Here is a 16,123-nt window from a genome sequence, read left to right as displayed (position 1 = left end):
AAAATGTCGTCAATGTAGACCAGGACAGACCGGTGCAGGAACTCCCGGAGCACCTCATGCATGAAGTCTTGGAATACGGAGGGGGCGTTGACCAGGCCATACGGCATAACAAGATATTCATAGTGGCCGGTAGGTGTCACGAAGGCGGTCTTCCACTCGTCCCCCTCACGTATTCTGATGAGGTTGTACGCGCTGCGGAGGTCCAGCTTGGTGAACACAGTGGCGCCGCGTAGATGTTCCAGGGCTGCTGGGACGAGAGGAAGGGGGTAACGGAATTTTATGGTGATTTGGTTGAGTGCTCGATAATCAATGCAAGGCCGCAAGCCTCCGTCCTTTTTGGCCACGAAGAAAAAACTAGAAGCAGCAGGGGAAGTGGACGGTCGGATGTAACCTTGCTTGAGAGCCTCGTCGATGTACTCCTCCATGGCTTTCTCCTCCGGGACGGATAGGGAGTATATCTTCCCTCTGGGCACTGGCTCACCTGGGATGAGGTCAATGGCACAGTCCCATGGCCGGTGAGGAGGCAGCTTGGAGGCTTGCTTAGGACAGAAGACATCTCTGAAGTGGGAGTAACAGGCTGGGATGTCCGTGGAACGTTTCTCGAGAGGGCTTTCCACTGTGGTAGCCCCGACTTGGATTTCATGGGAACTTGGAGAACTGGGCGCTGGGAGTTCGGGAAAACAGTCCTGGAAACATTGGTTACCCCACTTCAGGATCTCTCCTGTCCTCCAGGAGATGGTGGGGTTGTGCTGCTCAAGCCATGGGCGCCCTAGGATCACGTCAGATGTAGACTCCTCCAGAACCAGCAGCTGTATCTCCTCGGTGTGAAGCACTCCCACTTGGAGACGGAGAGGTCCCACGCTGTAACGTACCTTCCGTAAAGGTTTTCCTGTTATCGCGTGGATCTGGTAGATCTTCGGCGTTGGGGTGGTCTTGAGACGCAGCTGGCGACAGAGGGCTCCGGAGATGAAGTTTCCAGCTGACCCAGAATCGAGGAGCGCACTGGCTGGAAGACAAAGTTCAGCAGCAGTAAGTGTTACTACAATTGTGAGTGGTTTCATTTTATTTAGAGTGGGCAGGACGGCACTCACCAAAAATCGGGCAGGACGTAAAGGGCATTCAGCGATATAATGCCCGGCACCACCACAATACAAACAGAGATTCTGGGTCAGCCTCCTCTGTCGCTCAGCTGCTGAAAGGCGTGAGTGCTCAACTTGCATATTATCGTTTGCTGGTTCTGGGGAGCTGACGGACTCTGGCTGGCGGGAAATGGAGGGGAATAGCGGCTGGCCCTGGTGCTCTTCTAAGCACAGCTGCATACGAGTGGCGAATCTGATAGACAGCTGAATGAATTTCTCGAGCCCGATGGAATCCTCGTATGCAGCGAGATGCAACCGCACACGGGGATCGAGGCCTTGACGATACGTGGTTATTAAGGCCTGCTCATTCCAGCCACTAGCAGCAGCGAGGGTACGAAACTGGAGGGCATAATCAGACACAGTTAGTGCACCTTGCTTTAAATTGCATAATCTCTCACCAATCGACGAGTCCCAGGCGGGTTTTCCAAAAACTTCCTTGAAGTGGGTTGTAAAACTTGACAAGGATGATACAACGGGGTTGTTTAGGCTCCAGAGAGGTTCAGCCCATCGCAGTGCTTTCCCGTGAAGCTGAGAGATTATGAAAGCCACTTTTGAACGATCGTCTGGGTATAAGTGCGGTTGCATCTCCAGGACCAGCGAACATTGCAGGAGAAAACCGTTGCAATCCTCCGCCAGACCAGAGAAGGGCGCCGGTTTGGCCATGGGACTGGCGACCACGGGAGGTGAAGGAGCTGTGGCGGTGGATGCGGAAGTGTTCGCTGGTGCCGTTGTCATGGAGGTGCTGGTGAAGGTGCGACGAAGTGCATCGACCAGCTCTTGAATGGGATCCCGGGTGCTCATGCTGTTACCTGGACGGTGTTGGTCCGGTCTTCTGTTACAGGACAGAAGGGAGCGGAGACACAGGTAAGGATTAACAGGTTTATTTCAGGTAAAGCAGAGCGTGAGAAGAGTGCAGGTGAGTGAAGGCAGATGAATGGGTTGATGAGCCGATGAACTGGAACTGATACTTGTCTGTGTTCTCTAGGGAGCGTGGATACCGGGAGACGAGGAGCAGACGAACACACAGGAGAAGCACAGGAGACGAGGAGACACTGGGAATCACTGAAGACGCAGGAGATAGGTAAGTAGTCGAGTAGGGAGTCCTGGAGGTAAGTGAACACTGGTATGTGTTAACGAGACCGGACAGTGACTGAGTGAACTGGCGTGACTTATATGTGGCTGTGGTGAATGAGCGTCAGGTGTGGCTTGTCAGTACTCAGGAGAGGGAGTGCGATGTGATTGGGTGAGTGTAGAGCCTGGCGTGTCTGTGACAGACACAAAGATGTTTTTATTCTCTATAATATAAAACAGTACGATATAAAAGTAATGAGCATTTACTCTGTAACACGATGAATATTAGAATGCTTAGTTTACTGTAAAATACTGTGTTCGTGAATATCTGCTCAGATGTAATGTTTATATTGTTATAAACAATAATGTTTCATAGTGAGGAGCAGCTTGATTGGTTCGGTATATGCGGCTCAGTCTCTGCAAGCTCTGAGTTTGAATCACTTATGATGTGCATTTGAAAAGCAAAATGCGCCAAACATTACGTTTTACTCCAAACTCACTTCATAACATCAGTAGAGTGTTTAAAACAACTTCCATTTGGGATCAGAAGTGGCTTCATCACAGGATGAGCCAGAAAATATATTGTTTTGTAGTATTATATTGTAATTAATGCTATGCCGATTAGCATTGCATTTTTATTCTTATGAAAATACCCGAGATAGATTGAAGAACACAGATAAACCATATATTGTCGTAGTCATGTGTTTATTGTCAAATGAGATCACCAGATCAAGTGTGTTCCCAGCCAACAATTTTTGTTCTAAGAACATTTTCCAAATGTTCAGTTTTGGTTATGGGAATGTTAAAATGTCCAGTTTTCTTAATGTTGGTGGAATGTTTTTTAAGGCTAGTATGACATTCCAGAAACCTTCTTTCAACTTAACAACTCAACATTATAAGAACCTTGATTTGCAACATTCCAAAAACATAAAAATCACATGAAATCAACTGAAGATAAAATACATCTACAGAAGTTCTTATTGAGATAAACAGAATGTTGGCGTTTTATTGAAACTGTTTTGTTTGATGTCACCATTATGGAGATCGGTGTTTGCTTTAGTTGGGCTATTGATCTTTCTCTTTCAGCAATTGCAATTCTCAAGAAAGGTGTTTTCAGAACATGCTGTCAAAGCAGCCAGAGAAAAAACTAACAAAACAATCAAGGGTCAAGAGCCCAACTACAGGAACCACTAATCACCACAATGGTTACTTCAAATGTTTGTTCCTCTTCCCTTAAGTGTGTCATCACTAATGCTCAATCATCACTTAATTATCTAATAAACTCCAGCACTGCTTCAGTGTTATTTTAACACTCTGTAGTGTGGACATACAGTATGAACACTGAACAGTGTTCATTAAACACAGGGGTTTTTGCTGTGTAACATGCAACTTTAAGCCATTTTTTTTTTAAACCAGAAAACTAGTGATCCTTAATATTTAAAGGACATTTGAACAATGTAGTTCAAAGAATGTTTTCTGCCAACACTATGAGAACATTCATCAAATACTAATAATAATATGTGTTGATTTTATGAACATTTCACTATTTAAACATTCTTATACTACAAAAAGTACACTTTTTAAATTAAAATGATAATTTCTTAAATTAATTCTCATGCACACCTGTAGATTTTAGTTTGCCAATCCATCAAATCTGGGGGCTCTGAATGGTTAGTTAATCTCTTCTGACAACAAAAACAATGTATATAGTTTATATTAAAGTTAATTTGGTCACTGTAGTTAAGCAGATTCAGTAAAACACTGACCATATTCAGTGTGATTCAGTAGGTTTTATGTATTCATTAGAGAAAGGAAGACTCATCAACATAATTCTTCAAATTATTTTATTTGCACATTAAATCAATATAAACTGTCGACAGGTTTCACACTGGGAATATTCAGTTGTGTGGAATCTTAAGCAGTTTTTAGTATTTGTTTATAGTCTCAGTGATCCAGGTGTTGAACAGGCAGACCTAGTGGAGAATGAGCGAGATTATACAGAGTATTATATTTTGAACATCATAGATAAACATTTCTATTACATCAAATATTGCGGATTTCATTAGATAATAAGACTTTTAATTAAACATTTTCTTCTAATAGAGCTCAAGACAGTATACCACCTTGAAATTTTGACCACAAAAATATCAAAATCATTTGAGAATTTTTAAACATTTCCATTATATTCAAGTCACTGTATGCAATGCAGTTTAATGCTATTTTATAATACGATCAAAGTGCAGATAAATAGATAGATGTATGTGTGCTATTAGGGAGATAGATGCAGTTGAGCTTTTAAAATGCTGTCATCATACCTTAGTAAAAATACCAGGCTGATCTTTTCCAGCACAACGGCCACCCGCTGACACAATACCCTGTATCTCACCATTACACACCATAGGACCACCAGAGTCACCCTGAGTGGGACAAGAATGAGGATTAAATATTTTGGTAACACTTTGGTATGGGAAACACACATTCACTAGTAACTATGACTTTTCCCTCAATAAACTTCTGATTTACTGCTTATTAATAGTTAGTAAGGTAGTTGTTGTAGTGGTTAAATTCAGGTATTAGGTAGGATTAATGGATGTAGAATTATGGTCATGCAGATTAAGGCATTAATATCTGCTTTATAAGCACTAATAAACAGTCAAAAAGCAGGCTAAAAGTGATAATTGTTCCCCATACTGAAGTGTTACCGATATTTTTTTTTACAAGAACCAGTTAAGACCATGTTTGGAGATCAGTGCAATGTCCGTCTTTGATTAAATGCATTATATAAAAGGCATAGTAATGTGTCTATCATCCGCTACCTGGCAAACGCCCTTTCCTCCCTCCAGGTATCCAGCGCAGAACATGGAGCCAGTGATTAGGCCAGTGTAGGAAATGTTACAGTCACGATCGGAGATGATGGGAAGATTCAGACACTGCAGCTTATCAGAATCAGTGGCTACAAAGAAATTCGAAAGTGAACAGACTGTGAGATTTCAACAGAAAATCATGTCAATGACTACTGTGATATATTTCTCAATAATTTTTGTAAATCGATTCATTCCAGTCCATCAATTAACCATCAATTAACTTTTTCACTGGAGGAAGCTATTATGGATTTTGGACTATTTTGGTCAGAAGCAACAGTTTAAAGTTAAAATGCCTTAATGATGGATTTGTTTCTTATTGATGGATTGGAGTCGTGTGGATTACTTGTGGATTATTATAGCTACTATTTGGACTCTCATTCTCACGGCACTAATTCACTGCAGAGGACCCATTGGTGAGCAAGTGATGTAATACTAAATTTCTCTGAATCTGTTCTGATGAAGAAACAAACTCATCTACATCTTGGATGGCCTGAGCATGAGTACATTTTCATCAAATTTTCCTTTTTAGGTGAACTAACCGATCGTTCAATTTCGCCAACATTTTGCTATGCGAGTGTGTTGCATTTTCAGTAAATAATGGCATTTCAATCTGTTCATAAGTGTCCTGCGATCATAATGAAGAAAGAAAATGAAGAAAGAAAACCATTAAATAATCATTAAAATAATCTTCTATTGCTTCTCAGAAAAAAAATGCACGTGTAAAGCAATAATATGTGTTCTGAGTTTGTCACACCACAGAAAAATGTGCTATTAACACGAGCCAAATTTAAATGATAAAAAAAAAAAAAAAAAGGAAGTAATTAAAATCTTTAAAAAATAAGCAGTATTCTCTACTCTAAAATGCTGGGGGCGTGTCTGCTGGCTGCGCTGAAACCACGCCCTCTCGCGGGAAAACTTACAGTCATTGGTGGGCACGTACTGCTGATGATGGTGTGATGAGAAATCATGTCCCCCCAGGAATTGGGTCTCCTTTAGGAGCCTGAGTGATTCCATTGTTTAAACGGACTTTTAGGAGACTCGATTCCTGGGGGGGACTCGATTTCTCATGACAATGGCACCAGATATCGGTGGGATGGGAGTATTGGATGAAGGCCGGGATGAGAGATAGTCGGTCCGGCCCCATCACCAGTAGTCGGCGGGACGGGAGGATGAAGGCTGGGGCGGGAGATCAGTTCGGCCCCATTCACCAGTAACAGTGGATTATCAGTGAATCCCAGTTGTCTCTGATGAAAGTTTAGTCAAGATGGCTCTTCACAAAATTAATATACCTCTTCTTGATATCATCGTTTTTAGGAAATTTAAATAAGGAGACCAAGCTGTTTTGTAAATTATCTCAAGGTAAATATGCATAGCTAGCTAGCAAACTGTAGGCTGTAGTAATGACAGTAACTCGCGATTGAGCGTGCGAACCCTGATGCTAACACGCTCTAGTTATTGTAGTGTTAGGGCGGGGCCATGTTCAGTGACTCCAGTGCTTCATCGAGCCATGATTTCACACCCACCCAAAAAATCCTGAACACAAAAATGGTGAAAAACTGTTTAACGGTCTAACTCCACAATTCAGTACTACATAGTTCACAGTCTTTGTAAAGTGTTTTCAGGATTACATTTCTAACATTTATAATGCGTTTAGAAACAAATCTCTGAATTGCCTTTACACTGACTTTAACAAAACTATTTTAGAGACATTTGAAAAACATTTGTCAGCAAGTCATTTGGAGCCACCACTATCAAGCAGAATAATATTACGAAAACTATCAAACAGCTGTCCGAGCCCTACATAAGAAGACATTATGGATGAACTCACTCTCGCTCATGGTGATTCCCCAGCCGGAGACTCTGCACATGGTATCAGGAGGAGCACAGCTTTTGGGCAAGTCCAGAGGCTTCACATTCTCACTGAGAGTCGCAGGTTTGCTCAACTTTATCAGCATGATGTCATTGTCAAGGGTGGAAGACTCAAACTGGGGGTGAGGAATGACAAGCTCAGAAAGGATGGACTGCTCGCTACTCTCATCCTCCGCAATGTTGTGTTTACCCAGACGAACCTCTATATGGCTAACAGAGAGAGAAAAAAAGAAAATGCGGTCATTATTTACTCACAAACCTGAATGTTATTTTCCCTTGTGTGAGGAACTTAACTGTGACATTAGCGCTACCAAAAATGACTGTTTCAAACTAATTTCATTCATACACTCCCCCAGACAAAAAGATGCCCCCGCCCCAGAAACAACTCCTGACCTTAAGTTTAGGTGGGGCAGATTCTGGGTCAAATTGTAGGCTATATGACTAACCCAACTAACCTATGATTAACTGCTGGTAGCCTATTCAAATGACTGATTTAGAATGTTGTGGAAAAACTTTTGTTGAATAATGGTGAACACATTTATGAGTTAACAATCTGGGACTGATTCACTTTATATAGAGCTCTATATTTTCAAGTGAACAAATATTCTGCCCATACAGACGAGCCCCAAACTCACTCTGTTGGTTGACTCACCACTGTTGTGTCAGGCCTTAAAATAGACAGATGTGCTTTAGCCAGTCGTGCAGAAATGACTCCAGCTTTAACAGTTAGCTAACTAAACTGTTTTATGATTATACATGGATGTTACTCACGAGCTGTAGCAGTGGGCAGCTGACAGAACCCAGTTCTGATTGATCAGGGTTCCACCGCATTGGTGAGAAGTCGCACGCAGAAACACCATCCAGGGCTGGGAATGAGGCTTGCATTCATATCCTCCAACAATCTTGAAATCATTTTCAGCAACTGCATACATTGAATGTCTGTTGTCATCATCTGATATTGTTAATTATAGCGCAGTACATATAGTTAGACATTTAATGAGTATTTATCGTTTAAACTAGGAAGCAGATTAATTTTTTTCTTAAAGGCACAATATGTAATCTTTCGCCACTAGAGGTCGCTTATTCAAAACAAAGGCGTAGCTTGATGACACCTTGATTTCGGGGAATCATGGGAGGTGTTGTTTTCACGTCTAGAGCTGTTGGAAAGAATCCAATGAGACTCAGGCAGAAATCATATTCATGGATGAGCTAATGTATTAAATATTTATTAACATTACTGCAGTATGAAGCAGGGTGTGGCTGAAAGCCGTTGGAACAGAACGAGGCCGCTGGAGCGATTGAGAGATGAGCGCGACACATGGCACAGCTCGATTATTATGCCACAGTCGCCGCTTCCGCTTCTTCCGGTCAAGCATATGTGGGGTAAAGCAGTGCTGTTTATCATATTAGATACATTGGTGTGTTGAAAGTTGTTATAATGCTACTCTGCGTTCGCTCAGTGGCTACTATGAGACACTTGTTGCACACTGCAGTAAGCTAGATCGATATTAGTCATGGTAAAACATGGTACTCATGGTAAATCAAGAAAATGAGATTCAAACAATAAGACGTACTGTGTTAATTTATATAACATGATTAGTTTTCTGTCAATGAATGTATCCAAACAGTTGCTCACCTGACTAATAAAACACATAATATATTAAAGCGACAAAATAAAACCGAAAATCGAGGGTAACGCGGGTATGATGTCATTGATATGCGACACACAGTCCGTGTGAAATCCGGTTCCGAAGTCCGGTTAAAATTGCTTATTTGTCTGGATTTAAACATTCTTGGAAACATTTGGGATGATGTAAGTACACAAGTCAACAAAATATATAACACTGTTCTAGTGGTTTTTGAATATTTTATTTTAAAAATCTTACATATTGCGCCTTTAAGGAACCAGATTTTACATCAGTTGCGACTCAGAACTTATACTGTTTATCATAGAAAAGTGCAAAACAAAAATGTGCTTAAAATCTAATTTAATTTATGTTTTCATGCTCATTCTTTTTTCCAGATATATGATTAAAAATATATTTAAAAAAATGTTACAATTATAATTATGACAAACTTCTATAAACATGCAAAAAAACAACAACAAAAAAACAAAACAGGAAATGATATCATAGATAGGACCCGTGCAGGTCAATAAGTAAATAAAATATCACATAATTAATCCTTTTTATGACATGATGGCAAGATTAGTTCAGGTTGTACAATGTAATGTAGCGACTCCCAAAAAACATAATATGTATGAATTAATAATGCATGATATTTGTAAAAATATTAATAATACTTTTTACTTTACAAAATATATTTATAACTTCTGTAAAAATAAATGATTATATTTGAATACTCAAATACATTCCATTGTTTTTTACTTGATGGCTAAACCACATGACATTTCAAACTTGAAATTGAAACTTTTTTTTTTTTTTTTTAAATGCATTGTGTTTTAAACTACAGTTTTAAAATATTTTTCCTGGGTACTCTTGTATGTCAATGACCCTAAAGTATCTGTGCTAAATAATAGTTTCCCTGATGCACAAGACCCTATCCAACAAGCCATTAACCCAGCATTTGAAAACCACTGCTATTACATTACAGGTTATTGTACTTACATGCTGTGCTGAGAAACATAAGGAAAACCAAAGACCTCATGATGGCTTGATGATCCTGTTCAATGACCCAACACCTCACTGCCCTCATTTATCATTTATATAGATCACAGAGGGTCAGATCACAATCTTGTGACCCAGTGATTAATCAATACCATCGAATACTCAGGAAAAAGATCTCATCTAAGAGACATAAAAATGCACAGAAAATGAATCAGTTGTATTATTTTTATGCTGACCCTGGATTGTCCTCTGACTCAACAACATATTCAAACATACATGTGTTTCTTATCAAGTGCTTTTAAGGTAAACAAATCTAAACCAAAACAGCTAAACCAAAACCAATTATGGTAGTTTTAAGTCTAACATAATTATGTTAGTAGTAAGTCACGTTGACACACAGAGCACAAACTAATAGCACTGTATTCTGAGAAAACCTATGGTTTATGTTTTTCCCCAAAAGTGAAGGTTTACACTAAAGTCACAGTCTTAAAAATCTAATAAAGTTTGAGATGAGGATTAATTCCTAAAACTGTCTGTCACTGGTTGTCAGCTGTTGTCTTGTGTGGGGGTGTATATAGTCACTTTTAAGATAAACAATGTGAGAAGTGTGACATAGTCAGACATATTCATGATCATGCAGCAATCACGAGGATGCTGGTCTTAATTAGGCCCACTTTTTGAGAGAGTGGAACTAATATAGTAATATATACAAACCCGATTCCAAAAAAGTTGGGACACTGTACAAATTGTGAATAAAAAAGGATGCATTGATGTGGAAGTTTCAAATTTCAATATTTTATTCAGAATACAACATAGATGACATATCAAATGTTTAAACTGAGAAAATGTATCATTTTAAGGGAAAAATAAGTTGATTTTAAATTTCATGGCATCAACACATCACAAAAACACAAAAAAGTTGGGACAAGGCCATGTTTACCACTGTGTGGCATCCCCTCTTCTTTTTATAACAGTCTGCAAACATCTGGGGACTGAGGAGACAAGTTGCTCAAGTTTAGGAATAGGAATGTTGTCCCATTCTTGTCTAATACAGGCTTCTAGTTGCTCAACTGTCTTAGGTCTTCTTTGTCGCATCTTCCTCTTTATGATGCGCCAAATGTTTTCTATCGCAGCCATGATGTTGTAATTGATGCAGTATGTGGTCTGGCATTGTCATGTTGGAAAATGCAAGGTCTTCCCTGAAAGAGACGCCATCTGGATGGGAGCATATGTTGTTCTAGAACTTGGATACACCTTTCAGCATTGATGGTGCCTTTCCAGATGTGTAAGCTGCCCATGCCACACGCACTCATGCAACCCCATACCATCAGAGATGCAGGCTTCTGAACTGAGTGCTGATAACAACTTGGGTTGTCCTTGTCCTCTTTAGTCCGGATGACATGGCGTCCCAGTTTTCCAAAAAGAACTTCAAATTTTGATTCGTCTGACCACAGAACAGTTTTCCACTTTGCCACAGTCCATTTTAAATGAGAGAAAACACCTGCGCTTCTGGATCATGTTTAGATATGGCTTCTTTTTTGACCTATAGAGTTTTAGCCGGCAACGGCGAATGGCACGGTGGATTGTGTTCACCGACAATGTTTTCTGGAAGTATTCCTGAGCCCATGTTGTGATTTCCATTACAGTAGCATTCCTGTATGTGATGCAGTGCCGTCTAAGGGCCCAAAGATCACGGACATCCAGTATGGTTTTCCGGCCTTGACCCTTACGCACAGAGATTGTTCCAGATTCTCTGAATCTTTGGATGATATTATGCACTGTAGATGATGATAACTTCAAACTCTTTGCAATTTTTCTCTGAGAAACTCCTTTCTGATATTGCTCCACTATTTTTCGCCGCAGCATTGGGGGAATTGATGATCCTCTGCCCACCTTGACTTCTGAGAGACACTGCCACTCTGAGAGGCTCTTTTTATACCCAATCATGTTGCCAATTGACCTAATAAGTTGCAAATTGGTCCTCCAGCTGTTCCTTATATGTACATTTAACTTTTCCGGCCTCTTATTGCTACCTGTCCCAACTTTTTTGGAATGTGTAGCTCTCATGAAATCCAAAATGAGCCAATATTTGGCATGACATTTCAAAATGTCTCACTTTCAACATTTGATATGTTATCTATATTCTATTGTGAATAAAATATAAGTTTATGAGATTTGTAAATTATTGCATTCCTTTTTTATTCACAATTTGTACTGTGTCCCAACTTTTTTGGAATCGGGTTTGTATATAGGCTATTTATATAGGCCATTTGTGTGTGTGTGTGTGTGTGTGTGGGGGGGGGGGGGGGGGGGGGTTAATTAGGGTTAATTAGGGTTAATTATGGAAGTTTGTTTCCGCCATGAAATAAAAAAGGTAATTGCGACTTTTTATCTCACAATTGAGTTTTTTTTCTCTGATTTTTTTCCCAGAATTGTGAGATATAAACTCACAATTGCGAGTTATAAAGTCAGAATCACACAGAAACTGAACAGTGTTTCTAAACTCTGAAAGAATATCTGAGTGTGTCATAAAGAATATCTGAGTGTGCACTGAAAAAATTAACTTGTAGGATTTACTTGATAAAATCCTCGTAACAATTTGCATTAACAAATTTAAAGTAAATTTTACTGCTACCACTCTGTACAACTTACCTGTTATTATCAAGAAAAAATCTACTATTGAGCTTAACATTCATCAAGAAATTAAGTAAATATTACTTAATTATAAAGTTAATACAAAACTGAATAATTTTCTACATTTCTACAGCAATACAATATTGAAATATATTCTGAATCTAAAAAATGAAATATTATCAAAACAGTTAAATGTAGCAGAACATTTCATTACCATCTATTCAAAATGGGAAAACTTGTAATTTTGTACTGTAATGTAAACATGGATCATGTAACTGCTGTGAATTCTAAAAAGCAGAGTGTCAATCTTGTTTTGTAAAGAAATTTTACTAAAGAAATCACTGTGTAATGTTGCCTGTTGTTAGTATTTTTTAGATCATTGTATTATGAGTGACAAAGTGTGTTTGTTAGCTGACAACCATTGCTAGTGTTCTGGAAGAATGACTTGATTTGAGACATGAATGAGTGTTTTGGTAGTTTTAGTGCATTTGAATGTGAAATTCACTGCTGTGAAGCTGAAAGTTGGTTATGAGAACGTGAAGAGTTTTCATATCTTGTAGATATTTAGAGTTCATCCATATAGAGGTACATAAAATAATATGGGGCTGCAGTCTAAGAGCAGATAATAATCCCATTCTTTAATAAATGGAGCAGTGGGCAGCCATTTTTGTTTGTTTTGTTTGTTTGTTTGTTTTTTAGCTTGTTGTGTGACGTACGTAAGGTGTCTATTATTACGTCAATGTAGTGAGCCTTTAGTGGGCCTTTAAGTTACAAAAGCACCACAACACTACAATTCAAATCAGAAAATAATGACATGAATCTCAGCCTGTTCCTCACACAAAGCTATCAAATGGCTTCAGAAGACTTGGAGTTTGGCTGCATGAATCATGATGGAAAAGAGCAGCCTGTTTTTTGTGTTGTGGAACAACATGACATGGATTCCAGCACTGGTCTGAGAGGGCCCTCCTAAAACAACATGAATCAGTGCTTTAATATACAGCCTCAATCCAGTTCTCAAGTGAGAAGACCCAGATCCACACAACTGTCCTCATAACTCAAATTAGAAATCAAGGCAGTGACATTTTAAGCACACTTAAGGCCCCAATACACTTCAAACGAAATCGAATAACGAACTGATGTGATGTCATTTCAAACAAAATCAGGCCAAAACCAAGTTCATTTCATGTTTGAAACAGCTTGCCAAATCGAAAGGCCCCGATATATTTACGTTCTTTTTTTTTGTTCTTCGTTTAGGGGTAAAATGAAGTTCGAAATACGTGAGCAGTGATAAACTGTTAACGCCCCGATATACTTCAAGCGAAATCGAAGAACAAACTGATGTGACGTCATTTAGAACAAAATCAGGCCAAAATTAAGTTCATTTTGTGTTCGTTTTGGGAGTTCAAAACAGCTTGACAAAGGCAAAGAAGTTCGCTTCGGCTGGTAAACACCTTCGTACTACCATTGGTCCGTGACAATAATGTAATAGGTAGGTGTGAGCTGTGACTTCTTTCACATGGAAATCTTTTCTGGTTCATTTGGCTTGTTCAAACATGAACACACTAGAGAGCCACTTTATAGTAGAAAATGAAGTTGTTCTTCTGATGAAACATAGCACAACTTCATTTTCTACTATAAAGCAGCTATCCAGGATGATCATGTTTTCACCCGCGGAGATCTTAATTTGCAGAGCTCGTGCTAACATACCCATGTTGTTATGATCGGATGCTTTTCTTATGCTTTCTATAAAAAATGCTTGCTATTTTCTCATTTTTTTAATGGTTATTTTGTTATTGAGAGGAAAGTGCGCAGCACATATTTACATATTCATCTAAACGCCGCTCTCAGCAGTGTGGGCGGCGTCAGATGTTCGATAACAGCAGAAGTGGGGGACTCGAGTCACATGACTTGATTTGAGTCAGACTTAAAGGATTAGTCCACTTTCAAATTAAAATTTCCTGATAATTTACTCACCCCCATGTCATCCAAGATGTTCATGTCCTTCTTTCTTCAGTCAAAAGAAATGAAGGTTTTTGATGAAAACATTCCAGGATTTTTCTCCTTATAGTGGACTTCAGTGGCCTCCAAACGGTTGAAGGTCAAAATTACAGTTTCAGTGCAGCTTCAAAGGGCTTTAAATGATACCAGACGAGGAATAAGAGTCTTATCTAGTGAAACAATCTGTCATTTTCTAAAAAAATAAATAAAATGTATATGCTTTATAGGTACAAATGATCGCCTTGCAAGCGCTTCCGCCAGACCGAGCTTCCGTATTCTTCAAAAAGCTTACGCCGTATGTCCTACAATTTCCCTATTCAACTTACGGAAAAAAAGGAACTGGTGCCACGTTCGTTCCGTAAGGTGAATAGGGAAGGCGTAGGACATGCAGCGTAAGCTGTAATTTTGACCTTCAACCGTTTGGGGCCAATTGAAGTCCACTATAAGGAGAATAATCCTGGAATGTTTTCATCAAAAACCTCAATTTCTTTTTGACTGAAGAAAGAAAGACATGAACATCTTGGATGACATGGGGGTGAGCATATACTCTTATATTTTAATTTTAATTTGAAAGTGGACTAATTCTTTGTCACACATTTAGGGCTTGAGACTTGCTTGACAAATAGGCTATTAATAAAAGACTTGACTTGACATTCATGACTTGAGACTTGACTCAGACTTGAGTTAAATGACTCGAAATAACTTGTCTTTTGTTTAATAAATATCTGTTTTTGAATGCACCGCAACCTAACCACGTGACGCAGCAGGCAAGCAGAGAGAGCTTTCGTGAGCTTTGTCTGCTGTCTGTGAATGTCCTGTCACACACATGACACTGATGCAAAAACTTGAGAAAATGAGAGCCAGGCAGTCCAGCAATGATTATGTCAAAGATCAAATCTGAATAAGGAATAACAAATTTATTGATTAAAAATTATAGAGACAAACAAATTAATTAGTTAATAATAAAATCTAGAGTATTGTAAAATCCAGAGTATTGTATCTAATAGATGAAGATCAGAAAGAATATACAGAAAGAAGGAACAAAATTAAGACATCTGCAGAATGAAATGAGAGATAGAAGAGAAGAAGCAGAAGAGCAAAGAAAAGCAAAGGAAAAAAGCAAAGGGAAAGGCTCAACTATCAACGACTCAGTCCATTTTATACCATAAACATAGGGAAATTTTCATCCCACTCAAACTTATGTTTTGTTCTAATGAGAAAAGGTCAAATGAATTTATCCATTATGTCATAGACTGGTCCGATGTCAAAAAAATAGATGAAAATAGATATGGGGGATGTTTTGACCCCCTTAAGGGAATTTTGCAGATCTTACATTATCACATGTCAGCAGAAACTGAAATGGACATATTTTGATACAAAAGGTACATCGAGTTCAAATGAGCAACTAATTCTGAAAACATCATCGCTTCTGCAGTACTTGGCAGGCGTCCAATATCTAACCACAAACGTGTCAACGTGACCTGACACACTGGAACATTTGAAGAACAATTAAATATAATAAGCATACATACTCTTAAATATACAGGTGCTGGTCATATAATTAGAATATCATCAAAAAGTTGATTTATTTCACTAATTCCATTCAAAAAGTGAAACTTGTATATTATATTCATTCATTACACACAGACTGATATATTTCAAATGTTTATTTCTTTTAATTCTGATGATTATAACTGACAACTAAGGAAAATCCCAAATTCAGTATCTCAGAAAATTAGAATATTGTGAAAAGGTTCAATATTGAAGACACCTGGTGCCACACTCTAATCAGCTAATTAACTCAAAACACCTGCAAAGGCCTTTAAATGGTCTCTCAGTCTAGTTCTGTAGGCTACACAATCATGGGGAAGACTGCTGACTTGATAGTTGTCCAAAAGAAGACCATTGACACCTTGCACAA

General features: G+C 38.9%; 1 protein-coding gene across 1 annotated transcript; it reads right to left on the bottom strand.

Moving 5' to 3' along the window:
• Positions 1-4,037: 4,037 nt before the first annotated feature.
• On the bottom strand, positions 4,038-9,650 carry LOC127524638 (trypsin-2-like). The gene is made up of 6 exons (XM_051916355.1): positions 9,571-9,650; positions 7,715-7,865; positions 6,903-7,153; positions 5,027-5,163; positions 4,526-4,627; positions 4,038-4,183 (listed from the first exon to the last, which is right to left on the bottom strand). The coding sequence occupies exons 1-6, from the start codon at positions 9,608-9,610 to the stop codon at positions 4,136-4,138; spliced, it is 729 nt and encodes a 242-aa protein (XP_051772315.1). The 5' UTR covers positions 9,611-9,650; the 3' UTR covers positions 4,038-4,135.
• Between the last annotated feature and the right edge of the window lie 6,473 nt (positions 9,651-16,123).

This window comes from Ctenopharyngodon idella, chromosome 13 (genome assembly GCF_019924925.1).
Source record: "Ctenopharyngodon idella isolate HZGC_01 chromosome 13, HZGC01, whole genome shotgun sequence".
Lineage (NCBI taxonomy): Eukaryota > Metazoa > Chordata > Actinopteri > Cypriniformes > Xenocyprididae > Ctenopharyngodon > Ctenopharyngodon idella.
Note: the sequence above shows the minus strand (reverse complement) of the source record. Positions and strands in the feature narration are given on the sequence as shown.